Below are 20,306 nucleotides of genomic sequence, written 5' to 3' on the forward strand. Positions count from 1 at the left end.
AAAAAAAAAAATTACCATACCTTTATTTACTGTTGAGTTGAAACGCATAAACTACAAAACTCATGTTGCCGATGCACAATAATTTAGTTTTTAGCTCTGTGGGGCTTGATTATAAAGTTTAGGAAATTATTTATATCGTGTTATAACAAAACTATATTCTCTCTTTTCAGACACTTTGTTGTTATTTTCTAAATTTGGCATTTGGATGTACACGATTTGCACATCCATAGGTTCCCACTAACTTTTTTTTTTCCCCCTCCAGTTTCGGACATAGCTTTCCCTGATTCCAAACAGAATAGCGGCTATGAACATTGTTTGTTTTCTCGCCTTCATTTATAGCTTATTAGTTAATATATGGCAGTATGTTTTCTTGAGGATCTTTTCTCTATAACGAATAAGGGTATAATGTAAAAATGTCAGTCTTATGCTACTTTGCTGACTATCGTACAATGATTGAAATAAAAAATCATAACAGCTGATATCTGATTTAGTTGTTCATAACAAGTTTTTTTTTAGTTGTTATTGTGGTGTATGCGTTTACGCAATGATTACGTTACTAATCATACTTATGACATTATCTTAATATTTTCTAACACACTGAAGTACAAGAAGGGATAAATATTATTAGCGGACCGTATTGCGCAAAAGTCAATGCATCTGGAATTGCACCATGCTTCAAGTCACTGTGTAGAACTTCGTACAAATAGGGTTAGTGGTCGTCGTATAAAATATGTACACTTAGTTAATCTTAAATTCTATACATATTGTACAGAACAGCATTACACTACAGAGTGTTTATTAACTACATACTGTGCTCTACAATACTGTACAGTATATAAATATATGCTATGTATGCGAAGAGTTGTCAAAGTAGTCAAGTCATCTGAACGAAAATATAGAACACTTACAGTTCAGTTAAGCTGTACTGTAGTGATATTACTGTTTATATATTACAATAATATACACTACAGTATCAGCTAACGTTATATGGTACAGTATTACAAAATAGGAACAACAGTGTTTTTTATAAATGTATGATGACTACTCAGTAAAATCATTATTTCGGTCAGCACGACTATTTACTGTACTGTAGTCTTACCGTATCCAGTACGTAGTGTGTCCATGTGCACACGTACTGTACACTTACTGATTTAATTACAAACTATTTATACTGATAGAAACAAAGTACAAACAATACTAGGCAGTACTTAGTGTTAATTATCCGAGCGTAGGCAATGGGCAGTGAGTTATTAGGCGAGTTATCCCACCTTAGGGCACCAAAGATATGCGAATGCGCATTTTTCGTGCCCGTCTCTGTTACCTAACCCTCGTGAAGAGTGGGGCCTGACTGCATCGATCTCCAGAACTTTAGCCGGTAATTCTAACCCTGCTTAATGTTGAAAAAAATCCCAATGTGTCCTCTACTCTAAATTCCAGCATCTAAATTCCGCTAATCCTTTTATCTTTTGCAAGAAGCTGCTGTTCTATTAAATGTACTCTGTCAAAAACCTTTAGTGAATATTTGGTCCATTTTATCACCATTTAGTAAAGATAACCAACCTAGTTTCACAATATGAATTAACAACTTTCCACCAAACGAGTGACTGGTAACATGAATACAAAATGGGCCACCGAGTTACAAAAATCAAAAGTTTTCTGTGGTAAAGTTTGTCTCCAAAATCCACTCCATTAAATATAGTTTCATTCCTATACTGACTGTTTAATTATTCCCTTCTTTGTTGCACATAACTAACAGGGTTATCATATGCTTTTAATACGTGAACTAGGATTAATATGGTAATAAGGCACTATTAAAAGAAAAAAAAAATTGTTTTCGTCACTTAAGAACTCCGGTATCATACCAGTAATGTTTCAGATCTACAGTGATATTGTAAAGAAAAAACTGATGACCATCTAGATAGAATTGCTTCCCCCACATGCTGACATATAATTGATGCCAATAAAAAATATGATTGCCAATATCAAAACTCAACATCTGGCAAAATAAATTGTGCTATTGAAATTATATTAGATTCAGAACATTTAACTAATGTTCTTAATATTCTTAAATAAATTATGTATTAAAATATTCAAAATATTCAATACATGACAATTTGCTAAAGAGTATTTAACATATCACATTAATTTTGGTTATGTGAAATCAACTTAATAAAAAAAAGAAACGAGAACAGTCATAAAACCTACTACGTATATACAAGAGTACATCTATAAATCAAGATACCAGACATCACTACAAAATTCTTACAAATAGTTTTTTATCAGTTTATCAAGAGTTCTGAACAAAATAACAAATAAATTTTCAATACATTACAACGTACTACAGCATACAATAGTACTGTACTGTAAAATAAAACTTACCTATAAAATTTAAGAAATTAATTTAGCTTCTTATACAGGGGTGTATCAACATTTGAGCAATTCTTAGTAATATGTTTCCTCTATAGTAAGAGACTTCGTAGAATCCAGTAAATCCATTGTGTCCAAATAATTATCTGTCGACGTTGGACGGAAGCAAGAGACACCAAAGTTGGCCAGTTTTTCTTTCCAGTGGGGTGTGTTGTGAATATCTAGAAAAGCACTCTCAATTTTGGCCTTCATCTCATCTGAAAATTAGGAAGCAGTTCATATTGTATGCCATTCCTCCAATATTACAAATTCTTTCTAAGTGAAACCTTTAATGTTTAAACTTATTCCCTCACTAATAAATAGTACATTAATAATTATTATAAGTTTACGAGACACAAAAGTTCACCTTCAGGCTATTTAAATGTACTGTGCATGACCAGAACCCTAGTAAGTAAGTAAGTAAGTAAGTAAAAAAAAAAAAAAAAAAAAAAAAAGGTTTCACTACATGCTCTTAATTTTACAGTCTTTGATGTGTTATTAGTTTTTCCACAACACTCAACACTTAGAAGTAGTAGATAATCAGCTCGTGCAACAAGAAAGTAATCAGTGAAGTCCATTGTCAGGTCTCACAACTAAAATAACTTGATAGTGTGTGTCAACTTGTTTGCCAATCAGATCATTTCCATGGCACTGGGCATGACTCAACCCCAAATTTCCATTTTACATTCCCTGTATTGTCATCCATGAAATGTGTTCATGTCACTTGGAAATTTTCAGGAAGATTCTATAGTTTGGTGTTCTTCCCATATAAACTTGCCATTCAGTATTTTAGACTTTGCTACTGGACTATGTTACGACTGACTTCATAATTAGAACTTTTTGGAAAGATAGGGGAAATATAATGATATATAATTGGTTAAAAACAATATATTGTGTGAGATTTAGGTACTGTATATGATGATACTAACTTTTTATATGTACTGTAGTTTTTAAAAAAAATGTTATTTTGATAATAAAATAAATTTTTGAATATACTTACCCGGTGATTATAATAGCTGCAACTCTGTTGCTCGACAGAAAACTCTAAGGTAAAACTCGCCAGCGATCGCTACACAGGTTGCGGGTGTGCCCAACAGCGCCATCTGTCGTCCAGATACCCAGTACTCAATGTAAACAAAGAACTCAATTTTCTCCTCGTTCCACTGCGTCTCTATTGGGGAGGAAGGGAGGGTCCTTTAATTTATAATCACCGGGTAAGTATATTCAAAAATTTATTTTATTATCAAAATAACATTTTTCAATATTTAACTTAGCCGGTGATTATAATAGCTGATTCACACCCAGGGGGGTGGGTAGAGACCAGCAAAATATGTTTACATTATTATGAGCTAAGAGTTTTTTATTTCATTTTAGAAGTTATCAAAATAACAAAAACAAAATAAATAGGTACCTGGTAAGGAAGTCGACTTGAACAATTACTCTGCCTTTTTAAGTACGTCTTCCTTACGGAGCCTCGCGATCCTCTTAGGATGCTGATCGACCCCTAGGATCTGAAGTATCAAGGGTTGCAACCCATACCACAGGACCTCATCAAAACCTCTAATCTAGGCGCTCTCAAGAAATGACTTTGACCACCCACCAAATCAACTAGGATGCGAAAGGCTTCTTAGCCTTCCGGACAACCCAAAAAACAACAATAAAAACATTTCAAGAGAAAGATTAAAAAGGTTATGGAATTAGGGAATTGTAGTGGTTGAGCCCTCACCCACTACTGCACTCGCTGCTACGAATGGTCCCAGTGTGTAGCAGTTCTCGTAAAGAGACTGGACATCCTTAAGATAAAAAGACGCGAACACTGACTTGCTTCTCCAATAGGTTGCGTCCATTATACTTCGCAGAGATCTATTTTGTTTAAAGGCCACGGAAGTTGCGACAGCTCTAACTTCATGTGTCCTTACCTTCAGCAAAGCTTGGTCTTCCTCACTCAGATGGGAATGAGCTTCTCGTATTAACAGTCTGATAAAATAGGATAAAGCATTCTTTGACATAGGCAAAGATGGTTTCTTAACTGAACACCATAAAGCTTCAGACAGGCCTCGTAAAGGTTTAGTTCGTTTTAAATAGAACTTAAGAGCTCTCACAGGGCATAAGACTCTTTCTAGTTCATTGCCAACCATATTCGATAAGCTTGGAATATCGAACGATTTCGGCCAAGGTCGAGAAGGCAGCTCGTTTTTGGCTAGAAAACCAAGTTGTAGTGAACATGTAGCTTTTTCTGACGAAAATCCGATGTTCTTGCTGAAGGCATGAATCTCACTGACTCTTTTAGCTGTGGCTAAGCATACCAGGAAAAGAGTCTTTAAGGTGAGATCTTTCAGGGAGGCTGATTGTAGCGGCTCGAACCTGTCTGACATAAGGAATCTTAGTACCACGTCTAAATTCCAACCAGGTGTAACCAAACGACGCTCCTTCGTGGTCTCAAAAGACTTAAGGAGGTCCTGTAGATCTTTATTGTTGGAAAGATCTAAGCCTCTGTGACGGAAGACTGATGCCAACATGCTTCTGTAACCCTTGATAGTGGGAGCTGAAAGAGATCGTTCTTTCCTCAGGTATAAGAGGAAGTCAGCTATTTGAGTTACAGAGGTACTGGTCGAGGATACAGATACTGACTTGCACCAGTTTCGGAAGACTTCCCACTTCGATTGGTAGACTCTAAGGGTGGATGTTCTCCTTGCTCTAGCAATCGCCCTGGCTGCCTCCTTCGAAAAGCCTCTAGCTCTCGAGAGTCTTTCGATAGTCTGAAGGCAGTCAGACGAAGAGCGTGGAGGCTTTGGTGTACCTTCTTTACGTGTGGCTGACGTAGAAGGTCCACCCTTAGAGGAAGAGTTCTGGGAACGTCTACTAGCCATCGAAGTACCTCGGTGAACTATTCTCTCGCGGGCCAGAGGGGAGCAACTAGCGTCAACCTTGTCCCTTCGTGAGAGGCGAACTTCTGCAGTACCTTGTTGACAATCTTGAACGGTGGGAATGCGTATAGATCTAGATGTGACCAATCTAGGAGAAAGGCATCTATATGAACTGCTGCTGGGTCCGGGATTGGTGAACAATATATTGGGAGCCTCTTGGTCATCGAGGTTGCAAAGAGATCTATGGTTGGCTGGCCCCAAGTGGCCCAAAGTCTCTTGCATACATCCTTGTGGAGGGTCCATTCTGTTGGAATGACTTGTCCCTTCCGACTGAGACAATCTGCCATGACATTCAAGTTGCCTTGGATGAACCTCGTTACTAGCGAAATGTTTAGACCTTTTGACCAGGTGAGCAGGTTCCTTGCGATCTCGTACAATGTCAGTGAGTGGGTACCTCCTTGTTTGGAGATGTACGCCAAGGCCGTGGTGATGTCCGAGTTAACTTCCACCACTTTGCCTCGAAGGAGAGACTTGAAGCTTTTCAAGGCCAGATGTACTGCCAACAGCTCCTTGCAGTTGATATGCATGCTCCTCTGACTCGAGTTCCACAGTCCTGAGCATTCCCGACCGTCTAGTGTCGCGCCCCAGCCCACGTCCGATGCGTCCGAGAAGAGAACGTGGTTGGGAGTCTGAACAGCCAGGGGAAGACCCTCTCTTAGGTTGATATTGTCCTTCCACCAAGTCAGACAAGACTTTATCTTTTCGGAAACCGGGATCGAGACCGCTTCTAGCGTCTTGTCCTTTTTCCAGTGAAAAGCTAGATGGTATTGAAGAGGACGGAGGTGTAGTCTTCCTAGTGACACAAATTGTTCCGCGGATGACAGCGTCCCTACCAGACTCATCCACAGCCTGACTGAGCAGCGTTCCTTCTTCAGCATCTTCTGGATGGATAGCAGGGCTTGATCTATTCTGGGGGCTGATCGTCTTGTTGTTCAGCAACGTCCTCATCAGAGGGTTCCTCATCCGAAAACTGATGAGGAAACGGCAACGGAGTGGGCAACATCTGGCTCGCTGAGTCCGGTCGCACTGGTGGATGCGTGACGGAGCCGGACGCAATATCATGGAACTGCTACACAGTCTGTGAACTGTCAACAACCATAGGTGCGCGAGGAAGCACAGCGTCAACCCGAGACTGTCTAGACCGTCTGGGTTGTGCAGTCAACACCCTACCGGGTTGCTGAGGTTGACGCACTGCGTCAAAACAAGTCACCTCTGCTGGTTGTTGAACGTCCTGAACGTCAACAACCACCTCCGAGCGTCGCTTAACGTCAACGTGCGGCTGGCAACCCACACTGGGTCGCATCGGTGGAGGAACCACCTCAACTGGCAGACGCGAGTAGGTTACCTCAGCGTCAACAGGGCGCACAACCGACCGGTTGGAAGGTTGTTGGCCAGAAGGTTCAGTAGCAACCTTCTCCGCATTAAAGTCCTCTATCAAGGACGCAAGCTTGGACTGCATGTCTTGCAGCAAAGCCCATTTAGGGTCTACGGGAGCAGGTGTGGCAACAGACGGGGTTAGCGACTGAGGCGGAACCGTTTACCATCCCTGAAAGCCTTGTTATGCGTGACATAATTGTACAGCAAAACTTCAAAGGCTCGAAAACAGCTGTGCAGTTGACCTGTAAACAACTTGGAGCGTCTCCTGGCCAGGCGCCAGGGAGAGTCTACGAGAATTGAGAAGTCTATCTGGGCAGAGGCATGAACTCCCAAGCCGAGAACTTCTCTCGTGTCATATCAGACTCTCGCTCTATAAACCAGTTTAAAAGAAGGGAAAGCAAAGGCTGTATCCCCCAAACTCCTCCTGGTGAAAAACCAGTCGCCTAGCCAACGTAAAGCTCTCTAGGAGAGCGAGAGAGCACTAGCTTAAAAACAACGGCTTCGAAGTAGCTAGGCCTAGTGTAAGCTCTGACGTTTAGGCGAAAGAGGAGCAGCAGTTACAAAAAGATCCGGACAAAGATCCTTAAAAAAAAATCATCATGATTTAATTAAAGTCCATAGGAGGCTAAGCAGCTTTAGGCTCCTCTCCATCTGACAGAGTCCTCAAGGGAATATCAGTAGGAGGGGGAACAGCAACTTCCTCATCTACAGGAACCTTGTCCGATAAAAGCTGAGTCTCAAGCAAGGGAGAGATCTACCGTGGTGGCAATGCTTTACAAGCAGAGTCCACACTCACTGGTGCATTAGTAGCGGACCAGAACGCAACGTCATGTAACTGCTTGACAGTCTGTGAACTGTCAACAACTGAACTGTCAACCACAACAGGTGCGATAGGACGCACAGCGTCCACTCGAGACTGCTTTGACTGCCTAGACTGAGCAGTCAAAACAACTCTAGAATGTGGAGGTTGACGCACAGCGTCAAAACAAGTCAACTCCGATTGTTATTGAACGTCTTGAACGTCAACAGGAGCATCAGCAAGTGGCCTAACGTCCAAATGCGGCTGAAAAACCACACGAGACCGCATCGAGTGTGGTTCTAAACAACCTGACTGACGTGACTAAGCTACGCCAACGTCAACAGTAAGCACAAAGGAACGTTAGGTTGGCTGAAAGCCAGGATATCGATGTAGATAAACGGCTAGACTCAACGGACTAATCGGCAGAATAGTCTTCCATAAGGGAGGCAAGCATATACTGCATGTCTTGCCATACAACCCATTAAGGATCAACGGAAATGGTTGTGGTAAGAGACGAGGGTAACGTCTGTGACCGCAACACTTTGCCTACAAAAAAAGACTCTCGGAGTCTGTGTTACGCTTTTGTTAGGCGGCGAGCAGGTATCCGATGACTGCATAGGGTCAGAGCTGTCCTAATGGTTGTAACCAGAACGCTGGACCTGTCCTGAAAGGACTGACTTTCGCTTAAGGGCTTCGAAACCTTGTGACAGGTTTCTTATGCGAAAAGCCTTCGGATGACGAGGAGAAACAACGTCTCTCTCGTCTTATGGTAGGGGAGATCTTGGTAAGATACACCCGATACCATAGAGGGAAAACGTCTGTTCGTTGGTCAAGGCCTCTCGAACCCATAAGTCGTTTGACATTACTTCTCCCCTGGGCTTGGGAGCATGTAAGAGGTCCCGGACTAGGTGAACGACAGGCACGAACAGACGAACCCTCGGACGCAACACTGTAACACTTTGCGCATATCACTTTATCACTTCGATTTTCTGTTTTGCACTTATTTCACTGAAATCGAAACTTTTACTGATTTCTACCTGAAACACGCAATTCTACCCTTCATTAAAAGGTAGTAATTGCGAAATCAGTCGTATAATGCAAGCTCATTAATACCAGCAAAAAAACAGAAAACATATTTTAAGATAAAAAAAAAATCAGTGGCTGGGAAAGAGACTAAACACTAGTTCATATAACTACGTTTTCAATCTCTCACCGCACATAGCCTGGGGACGAGAATAAAAAACTAAAACGTTTTATCCTTCCTCCCCGTACAGCGACTAGGGACGAGAGTAACTCGAGAACAACGTTACCCGCTTGAACGGAACGTTTTCTCTCCTCTCTCTCCCTCCGTCTCTATCTCTCTCTATCTTTCTCTCTTGATTTCGCATCTAAGAGAAGAGCCCAATTATATTTCGTCAAAAAAACATGTTATTTGACTAAAGGAAAAAACTGAAAGGTTTTTCAAATAAAGAGTTCCTTTAAAATAGAATTTAAAACATTTACAAAGTTTTAAATCCTTAGCTCTTTAAAAGCTAATTACGATATAAAGGGCTCAACGTTGATTAACTTCGGTTTCCAAGTTAGGACCGCCTACTCTCAGGAAAGGTCTATATAAACAAAACATTAAAATCATTTTTATATGTTTATAATAAATGGAAAGTTAATCGAAGAGGCCTAATAAAGGCGGAGAGATATAAAATACAGTATATAGAGGAAAATCTATAACGTGATATAATTACTAAAAGCCTAAACACACTTCCGTCTAAGGGAAGGGTCGGCCATATAAAAGTGAAAGAAAGCCCATACTCTCTTTGTCACCATAATTAAATCTATCCAAAACGAGTTCAAGATTTAAGATGAAGATAAAACACCTGCATAGCGAAAGCTCAAAACTAGAATAAAGTACTTCACCAATTAGTTGTGAAAAAACTCCAGTTTAGCAACAGCGAGTAAGTACGTCTTGTCGATAGCTCGACAGAGAGAAAATTGAGTTCTTTGTTTACATTGAGTACTGGGTATCTGGACGACAGATGGCGCTGTTGGGCACACCCGCAACCTGTGTAGCGATCGCTGGCGAGTTTTACCTTAGAGTTTTCTGTCGAGCAACAGAGTGGCAGCTATTATAATCACCGGCTAAGTTAAATATTGAAAATTGCAATTTTATGTAAGCAAAATTAAGCTAATTTCTTAACCTATATTCACTGTTTCTTCTTTCTCATAAAAAATATTTTTCAAACTTACGATAATCTGAGAGACACTTACCTGACACCTTAGCATTGATCATTATTGGGTGTGGAGGCAGAGGTCCCCATGATTCAAAAAGAAAGAGCTCAGATACTTGATAGTAGTGACGATTCAAATAGTTTGTAAGTGACAGAGAATCCACAGCAGTCACTTCAGCCCGTTTTGAAATAACTTGTTCAATAGAGTTCATATGATTACCAGATGCTGAAAATATGGATTTTGTGAGTCTTAATGCAAACTGAATGTAAAAGACAAGGAGACATTACTTTGAGAGCAGGAAGTAACCATTTGGTATGAATGTAGCTAAACCAATAGAGAGTAACTCAGCAAATAGCCACTTACACAGATCATAAATATAATAAATCTAAAAGGATACCGACCAAACACATTCGAGACTAGAAAATACATATCGAGGTCTTCTGATAAAAACCTCTAAATGGAAAGGTATATCAATAACTAGTCATGAAGCTATGGGTATTCTAAGATAAAGGACACTAACTAAAAGTACTATTTTTCACAATACATCTAGTTTTACACAGTAAATGCAATATATATTTACACATTTGTTAATTTATAGGATCAACTTGGAACATTACCTCTATTGAATACACCATTTAGTACTCACCTTAAACACAGCACTTAAAGTCATATCAAAATGATAAGAGGTACTGTACCTGATGCTGACCAGACAGCAATTTATTGGAAATACCTAAATTTAACAAAAAAGGGCTTTTATCAAACCATATTCAGAAAAATACCATAATCATAAAAAATGCAACCATGGTATCAAACTACGTAGTAGAAAAAAATCTGGTAAGAGAAAAACTCATGATTATTCAAAAATGATATTTTAATTATAAAATAAATTTTTGAATATACTTACCCGGTGAATATATAATAGCTGCAACTCTGTTGCTCGACAGACACATACATAAAAAAAAACTCGCGAGCGATCGCTATGCAGGTTGCGGATGTGCCCACCAGCGCCAACTGTCGGCCAGATACCACTCTCGTATGTAAACAAAACCTTCAATTTCTTCTCATCCCACTGCGTCTCTATTGGGGAGGAAGGGAGGGTCGTTTAATTTATATATTCACCGGGTAAGTATATTCAAAAATTTATTTTATAATTAAAATATCATTTTTAAATATTTAACTTAGCCGGTGAATATATAATAGCTGATTCACACCCAAGGAGGTGGGTAGAGACCAGAGTTAATTATGTTTACAGCGTATAAGCTAAGAGTTTTTTTATTTTGGCAGTTATCAATATAACAAAACCAAAATAAATAGGTACCTGGTGAGGAAGTTGACTTAGACGATTACTCTGCCTTGTAAGTCTGTCTTCCTCACGGAGCCCAGCGGTCCTCTTAGGATGCTGACAGACTCCCAGGAGCTGAAGTATCAAGGGCTGCAACCCATACAACAGGACCTCATCAAACCCCTAATCTGGGCGCTCTCAAGAAATGACTTTGACCACCCGCCAAATCAATCAGGATGCGAAAGGCTTCTTAGCCTTCCGAACAACCCATAAAATAATATTAAAAACATTTCAAGAGACAGATTAAAAGGGTATTGGAATTAGGGAAGTGTAGTGGTAGAACCCTCACCCACTACTGCACTTGCTGCAACGAATGGACCCAGTGTGTAGCAGTCCTCGTAAAGAGTCTGGACATCTTTTAAGTAAAATGACGCGAACACTGACTTGTTTCTCCAAAAAGTTGCGTCCATAATACTTTGCAGAGATTTATTTTGCTTGAAGGCCACGGAGGTTGCTATATCTCTAACTTCGTGCGTCTTAACCTTAAGCAAACATCGGTCTTTCTCATTCAAGTGAGAATGAGCTTCTCGTATTAAAAAAATCTGATAAAATATGACAAAGAATTCTTTGACATAGGCAATGAAGGTTTCTTAACTGAGCACCATAATGCCTCAGATTTCCCTCGTAATGACTTAGTACGAGCTAAATCGAACTTAAGAGCTCTAACAGGACATAATACTCTTTCCAGTTCGTTGCCTACGATCTCTGATAAGCAAGGAATATCAAAAGATTTAGGCCAAGGACGAGAAGGCAGTTCATTTTTGGCCAGGAAACCAAGTTGAAGTGAACAAGTGGCTTTTTTCTGTAGAAAAGCCGATGTTCTTACTGAAGGCATGAAGTTCACTGACCCTTTTAGCCGAAGCCAAGCACACTAGGAAAAGTGTCTTGAGGGTGAGATCCTTCAGGGAGGCTGAATGTAATGGCTCAAACCTGTCTGACATGAGGAACCTTAGGACCACGTCTAAGTTCCATCCAGGAGTTGCCAAACGACGTTCCTTAGAGGTCTCGAAAGACTTAAGGAGATCTTGGAGATCTTTATTGTTGGAAAGATCTAAGCCTCTATGTCGAAAGTCCGAAGCCAACATGCTCCTGTAGCCCTTAATCGTGGGAGCTGAAAGGGAGCGAACCTTTCTCAGATGTAAAAGAAAATCTGCGATTTTGGCTACAGAGGTACTGGACGAGGACACAGATGCTGACTTGCACCAGTCTCGAAAGACTTCTCACTTCGACTGGTATACTCTAATGGTAGAAGCTCTCCTAGCTCTTGCAATCGCACTGACTGCCTCCTTCGAAAAACCTCTAGCTCTTGAGAGTCTTTCGATAGTGTGAAGGAAGTCAGACGAAGAGCGGGGAGGCTTTGATGGACATTCTTTACGTGGGGCTGACGTAACAGATCTACCCTTAGAGGAAGACTTCTAGGAAAGTCTACCAGCCATTGAAGTACCTCGGTGAACCACTCTCTCGCGGGCCAGAGGGTAGCAACCAACGTCAACCTTGTCCCTCCGTGAGAGGCGAACTTCTGCAGTACCTTGTTGACTATCTTGAATGGTGGGAATGCATATAAGTCCATAAAAGACCAATCCAGTAGAAACGTATCTATGCAGATTGCTTCTGTATCTAGGACTGGAGAGCAAAAGATTGGTAACCTTTTGGTCAACGAGGAGGCAAAGAGGTCTATGGTTGGTTGACCCCAAGAAGCCCAAAGACTCTTGCCCACGTCCTTGTGGAGGGTCCATACCGTGGGTATCACCTGACCCCTCCGACTGAGACAGTCTGCCAAGACGTTCAAGTCCCCCTGGATGAATCTCGTCAACAGGGAGATGCCTCGAATTCTAGACCATAAGAGAAGGTCCCTTGCGATCTCGAGCAGCGTGAAGGAGTGTGTGCCTCCTTGCTTGGAGATGTACGCCAGTTGTGGTGTTGTCTGAGTTGACCTCTACCACTTAGTTTCGAAGACGCTTCCTAATATCATCAAGGCCAAGTGGACTGGTAATAGCTCCTTGCCGTTGATGTGCATGCTCTTCTGACTTGAGGTCCACAGACCCGCGCATTCCCGACCGTCCAGGGTCGCACCCAACCCAAACCCGACGCGTCTGAGGACAACACGTGGTTTGGGTTCTTGACTGCTAGGGATAGTCCCTCTCTCAGACTGATATTGCTGTCCCACCATTTCAGGCATGCCTTTATTTGTTCGGAGACTGGGAATGATACCGTCTCTAATGTCTTGTCCTAGTTCCAGTGAGAGGCTAGATGGAACCGGAGAGGCAGAAGGGGTAGTCTCCCTAGTGAGACAAACTGCTCAAGGGATGAGAGAGTCCCTACGAGACTGTTCCAACTCCTGACTGAATAAACGTTTTCTTTTCAGCATTAGTTGGACTTCGAGCAGGGCTTGACTGCGAATCTCCATCCCAAAAATAGAATAATCTGGGATGGGATCAGCTGGGACTTTAAGGTTGACCACAAGTCCCAACTCCCTGGCCAGACTCAACGTCCAATGTAGATCCTGCAGACAGCGAAGGCTGGACGATGCTCTGAGAAGCCAGTCGTCCAAGTACAGGGAGGTCGAAACTGGTACCCCACATTCCTGTAAACAAACCTCAGAAACGGTTGGGAATCCAGGTGTATAGGAATGTGGAAGTATGCCTCCTGAAGGTCGAGAGAGACCATCCGGTCGCCTTCCATAAATGCTGTCAAGACAGCCTGGTAGACTTCATCGTGAAGTTTGTCTTGACAATGAACACATTGAGCGCACTTGCCTCTTACGTACTCCTGCAGTGAACATGGCTGCCAAATCATGGAGCCATCCCTGAGGGACTTGTTCCTGCAGAGAACGTGGCTGTCAGATCATTGGAGCCATCCCTGAAAGCCTTGTTTATGCATGACATAATTGTACAGCAAAACTTCAAAGGCTCGAAAACAGCTGTGAAGTTGACCTGTAAAATCTTGGAGCGTCTCATGGCCAGGCGCCAGGGAGAGTCTATGAGGTTTGAGAAGTCTATCTGGGCAGAGGCAGGAACTCCCAAGCCGAGAACTTCTCTCGTGTCATATCAGACTCTCGCTCTATAAGCCAGTTTAAAAGAAGGGAAAGCAAAGGCTGTATCCCCCAAACTCCTCCTGGTGATAAACCAGTCGCCTAGCAAACGTAAAGCTCTCTAGGAGAGCGAGAGAGCACTAGCTTATAAAACAACGGCTTCGAAGTAGCTAGGCCTAGTGTAAGCTCTGACGTTTAGGCGAACGAGGAGCAGCAGTTACAAAAAGATCCGGACAAAGATCCTTAAAAATCAGCATGATTTATTTAAAGTCCATAGAGGGCTAAGCAGCTTTAGGCTCCTCTCCGTCTGACAGAGTCCTCAAGGGAATATCAGTAGGAGGGGGAACAGCAACTTCCTCATCTAAAGGAACCTTGTCCGATAATGGCTGAGTCTCAAGCAAGGGAGAGACCTACCGTGGTGGCAATGCTTTACAAGCAGAGTCCACACGCACTGGTGCATTAGTAGCGGACCAGTAACTGCTTGACAGTCTGTGAACTGTCAACAACAACAGGTGCGAGAGACCAGGACGCAACGTCATGTAACTGCTTGACAGTCTGTGAACTGTCAACAACAACAGGTGCGTGAGGACGCACAGCGTCCACTCGAGACTGCTTTGACCGCCTAGACTGAGCAGTCAAAACAACTCTAGAATGCGGAGGTTGACGCTCAGCGTCAAAACAAGTCAACTCCGATTGTTAGCGAACGTCCTGAACGTCAACAGGAGCATCAGCAAGTGGCCTAACGTCCAAATGTGGCTGAAAATCCACACGAGACCGCATCGAGTGTGGTTCTAAACAACCTGACTGACGTGACTTAGCTACGCCAACGTCAACAGGATGCACAAAGGAACGTTAGGGTGGCTGAAAGCCAGGATCTCGATGAGATAAACGGCTAGGCTCAACGGACTTATCGGCAGAATAGTCTTCCATAAGGGAGGCAAGCTTATTCTGCATGTCTTGCCGTACAACCCATTTAGGATCAACGGAAATGGTTGCGGTAAGAGACGAGGGCAACGTCTGTGACCGCAAAACCTTGCCAACAAAAAGACTCTCGGAGTCTGTGTTACGCTTTTGTTAGGCGGCGAGCAGTCTTCCGATGACTGCATAGGGTCAGAGCTGTCCTAATGGCTACAACCAGGACGCTGGACCTGTCCTGAAAGGACTGACTTTCGCTTAAGGGCCTCGAAACCTTGTTTCAGGTTTCTTATGCGAAAAGCCTTCGGATGACGAGGAGAAAATCGTCTCTCTCGCCTTATGGTAGGGGTGATCTTGGTAAGATACACCCGATACCATAGAGGGAACATCTGTTCGCTGATCAAGGCCTCTCGAACCCATAAGTCGTACGACATTACTTCTCCCCTGGGCTTGGGAGCTTGCAAGAGGTCCCGGACTAGGCGAACGACAGGCACGAACAGACGAACCCTCTGTCGCAACACTGATAACACTTTGAGCAATATCACTTTATCACTACAATTTTCTGTTTTGCACTTATTTCACTGAAATCGAAACTTCTACTGATTTCTACCTGAAGCACGCAATTCTACCCTCATCAAAAGGTAGTAATTGCGAAATCAGTCGTATAATGCAAGCACCTTAATACCAGCAAAAAACAGTAAACAATTTTAAGATAAAAAAATCAGTGGCAGGGGAAGAGACTAAACACTAGTTCATTCAAAACTACGTTTTCCATCTCTCACCGTACATTGCCTGGGGACGAGAATAAAAAACTAAAAACGTTTTATCCTTTCTCCCCGTACAGAGACTAGGGACGAGAGTAACTCGAGAACAACGTTACCCGCTTGAACGGAACGTTTTCTCTCCTCTCTCTCCCTCCGTCTCTATCTCTCTCTCTCTCTCTTGATTTCGCACCTAAGAGAAGAGCCCACTTACGTTTCGTCAAAAAAACATGTTATTTGACCAAAGGAAAAAAAACTGAAAGGTTTTTCAATTAAAAAGTTCCTTTAAAATAGAATTTAAAACATTTAAGCTTTGAAAGAAGAATGAACAAAACGTCAGAATCGATTTACTCTTTCTGCAAAGTGAAACCGTGATACTCTCTCTCTCTATCGTAACGATAGAGCGCAAACTGCGTAGCATAAATAAACTAAACGTTAGTTCATCTTTGAAACAGTACGAAGACTATTCAAAGAAAATCTTTCATAAAATATCTATTAAAAAATATTCATTTAAAAAGTTTTAAATCATTAGCTCTTTAAAAGCTATTTACGATTGAAAAGGGCTCAACGTTGTTAAACTTCGGTTTCCAAGTTAGGACCGCCTACTCTCAGGAAAGGTCTCATATAAACAAATCATTAAAAATTTATTTTTATGTTTATTATAAATGGAAAGTTAATCGAAGAGGCCTAATAAAGGCGGTGAGATATAAAATATATAGAGGAAAATCTATAATTAATTTATAACGTGATAAGATAATTGCTAAAAGCCTAAACACACTTCCGTCTAAGGGAAGGGTCGGCCATTTAAAAGTCAAAGAAAGTCCATACTCTCTTTGTCATCAAAAATTAAATCTATCCAAAAACGAGTTCAAGATTTAAGATGAAGATAAAACACCTGCACTGCGAAAGCTCAAACCAAAATGAAGTACTTAACCAAATATGTTGAGAAAACTCCAGGTTCTACAGCGAGTAAAAGTACGTCTTGTCGACAGAGAAGAAATTGAAGGTTTTGTTTACATACGAGAGTGGTATCTGGCCTACAGTTGGCGCTGGTGGGCACACCCGCAACCTGCATAGCGATCGCTCGCGAGTTTTTTTTTATGTATGTGTCTGTCGAGCAACAGAGTTGCAGCTATTATATATTCACCGGCTAAGTTAAATATTTAAAATGAAACATTTAGTTTATAAAAATCTTCAAAGAATGTAAAAATGATCACCCAATTTAAGATATTTCCATCTCTTATTCTCTTAGAGCGAGAGTAGTTACCATTCTCAATGTGGCACTCGGGAGAGAAACATCTTTCCAAGTCCCAGGCAATTCTAGCATCTTTTGACTACCGGCAACTCCGTTATCCCATAAAACTGCTATGACTGTATTCTATTTATAAGATTGGGGAAAATGTTTGCCAGCAAAAAGTGCAGTACGAGGTTTTAATGATTCATCAAAGAAATGAATACACCAATGACTCAACAAAAAGACATGGACCAGAGCACAACTCAAAATAATGTTGCATTTACACCAGAGGTTTCTGGCACCTTTGGGTCCAAACATTTGCTGGATTTATGATTTTGCCAAACCATGAGAAGTCATTAGTATACTTCTGACTCAGTTATTATACATTAGTCATTATACCCTTGACACAATAATTATACACAATCTGTACTGCTTCTTCTAAGAAATAGTGAACTGTTTGAAACTTGAATTGAACACTAACTAGAAGTCAGGTGACAAAAGAAAATACTTTTTTTTAAACTTAGCCAACAGTATAAATTTGATTTTATGTATAACATTTTATGATTATGTTTATCAATTTACAATGACCAAGTTATCTTGTTAGGAATCTTTATTACTTGATAGGCATATTTCCCAAAGGACAACTACAATGTTGGATGCTTAGACACCAAGTATAAAAGTTTTCACATGTAAAATATTTCCTAATTTTTTCTTTCAGGATGCCATCAAATGAGTGCCAGATAGGAGGGAGTTTACCGTAGTAGTTACCAAGACATGGGTGAGCTGGTCGTATAAAATCCACTACTAATCCTCTTATTAATTTAGTTTGTCTACCAAAGCGCACTTTCATAGTTTATACATTCTTTACCTTTAATGTTGTTGAAAAATGCCACTGATTCGCCAAGTTGTTTGAGCTTCAGAAGGACTTGCTGAATACTGCTCAAAGAATTCTTATTGGCAAAAACATACTTGCACCCTCTTAAATCCATAAAATCCTTTCGATCCCTGCAATTCAACAAATCAGAATATTAATTTCCAGACAGTACAACAACACTAAGTTTGAAAACAATGTTCAGACACAATATATAAGGACACTATTTTACCTGAACAAGATCCTCTAAATATTCAAAATATGAAAATAACCACTTAAAATATTTTCATATTTTCTAATCCTCAAAATAAAATAATTTAATGATAATGCATTGCATGCTTCTAATATATAGCAGATTTGAACGTATAATTACCTGAAGCTGGGTTCCGCAACATAGACAATGAAGAGAGAATGGTTAAGCAAAGACAGGGTAACAATACCATAAAATATCATTTAGGTTGTAACTTTAGAGGGAATAACTAACTCAAAAACAAAATACAAATCAATAAGGTCAATCACTTTTTGGACTCGTCTGCAAAAATGAAAATTCAGTTGTCAAGGAAAAAGACAATTTAGTGCTTACTGCTTGGCTTTCACTGTGTGCTTCAACTACTTCAGAAAACACAGGCGTTAGAGGAAGATCTTTTATTTCCGTTGCCATATTTCAAAAATTCATTACTTGAAGTTTTATGCTTCCTATTTATAACTACTGCATATAAATTATGACTGTGAATACAGGCCATAAATTTTCTTTTTTACAAAATCTTCAGAAGATATAATGTAACCCAACTACGCAATCATCCTTTAACCTTTATGGTTTTAACATTCATATTCACAAATATTATTCAAGTGGATGCCCACAAAATCCTTTAGTAATAATACTGGGCAACCACATACTTTCTTGCACTAACACAGGATCACTTGGTATATTTCCCATCAATAACATGTCAAGTACCTGTACTCTTTATCACATTAGTTTCTAAAGATACATAAAAGGGTTTTTGATTCTTTGACTATATAAGGAAAAGGGAAAAAAAGGGCATGTTCAGGAGTATCTAATACTTGTGGGTATTTTTGTTATTCAACCCATGCACATGTTGAACAATGACTGTACTGTATATGTATCTAAAAGTATACTACAACCATGATAGTATTAGCTATATATAGTATATCATTGTCTGTTTAAAAAAATATATATATATATATATATATAATCCTCAACTGAAAGGCATTATATCCTTGGTGATTTCACTTTTATGTAGAGACTGACTTAGTTTTGTGTATATGCAACTTATCACCATGGCTTCTGTCCAGAATTCTGTCACTCCAATTCACTCTAAAAGAAGTTTCCACAATTATTTGACGTACGTTTTTTTAAAAATGGTTCCGGGATTATATTTCTCAAATGATAAGTTTATTGATATGACAAAATGGACGTTAGTGAAAAAATATTTTAACTTTGGTACTGTATCAATCATTATTAAAATAAATCTGTATAATTTGACATATTACAAGAAATATGAATAATGTTCTTCAGACAGGAGACAGCCAGAATTAATTCTCCCTGAATAGCAAGATAACTCATGGCTGAGTTTGTGAGTTTGCACTAAGAAGCAATAACATAAAGTCATCACAACTGAGGATGCAACAAGTCAAAACCATAATTATATTTGTTAACCCTTTTACCCCCAAAAACGTACTGGTACGTTTCATAAAACTCATCCCTTTACCCCCATGGACGTACCGGTACGTCCTTGGAAAAAAAAGCTATAATTTTTTTTCTTCATGTTTTTGATAATTTTTTGAGAAAATTCAGGCATTTTCCAAGAGAATGAGAACAACCTGACCTCTCTATGTCAAAAATTAAGGCTGTAAGAGCAATTTAAAAAAAATATACTGCAAAATGTGCTGGGGAAAAAATAACCCCTTGGGGCTTAAGGATCGGAAATTTCCAAAGAGCCTAGGGGTAAAAGGGTTAAAAACTTTAAGAAAAGTATTCCATGGTCGTTTCGTTTAAGATTATTTTATTGATACATAGTTGCCCCTGCTCCAAAGTAACCAGCACAAAATATACATGTCAACTCCAATAACAATAAACAAAGATGGGATCCCATCAACGAACGAGGAACTTTGCCTGATAACATAATTCCTTTACTAGAATATTTTATATCAAGGCTTACCTCTGAATAGAACAAGCTATTAAATGTAAGTGCCGACATGAAAACCTCAATTAAGAAATAGAGATAAAACTTTTCTCCCCTACAGCCATATCCCCCCTCAAATAACCCTTAGGTTAACGACTGGTTTTTAAATAACATACCCTGTATACAATACAAAAAACAAAGTACTTGTATCCAAATAGACAGACAAAGTTGAAGAAAAAAAGGGATTTTAACGAAGGAAAAATCTATTTCTGGGCG

General features: G+C 40.2%; 1 protein-coding gene across 3 annotated transcripts in view; it reads right to left on the bottom strand.

The window, feature by feature from the left end:
• Positions 1 to 255: 255 nt before the first annotated feature.
• The window catches only part of LOC137632632 (uncharacterized), a 79,737-nt gene continuing 59,686 nt past the window's right edge, over positions 256 to 20,306 (bottom strand). For all 3 annotated transcript variants that reach the window (XM_068364703.1, XM_068364701.1, XM_068364702.1), the window contains 3 exons: positions 17,884 to 18,020; positions 9,772 to 9,957; positions 256 to 2,624 (listed from right to left, as the gene is read on the bottom strand). In XM_068364703.1, the coding sequence (XP_068220804.1) occupies positions 2,443 to 2,624; positions 9,772 to 9,957; positions 17,884 to 18,020 (505 nt within the window). In that variant the 3' untranslated portion in view covers positions 256 to 2,442. The remainder of the gene's footprint in view (positions 2,625 to 9,771; positions 9,958 to 17,883; positions 18,021 to 20,306) is intronic.

The sequence above is a fragment of the Palaemon carinicauda genome, chromosome 41 (genome assembly GCF_036898095.1).
Source record: "Palaemon carinicauda isolate YSFRI2023 chromosome 41, ASM3689809v2, whole genome shotgun sequence".
Taxonomy (NCBI): Eukaryota; Metazoa; Arthropoda; class Malacostraca; order Decapoda; family Palaemonidae; genus Palaemon; species Palaemon carinicauda.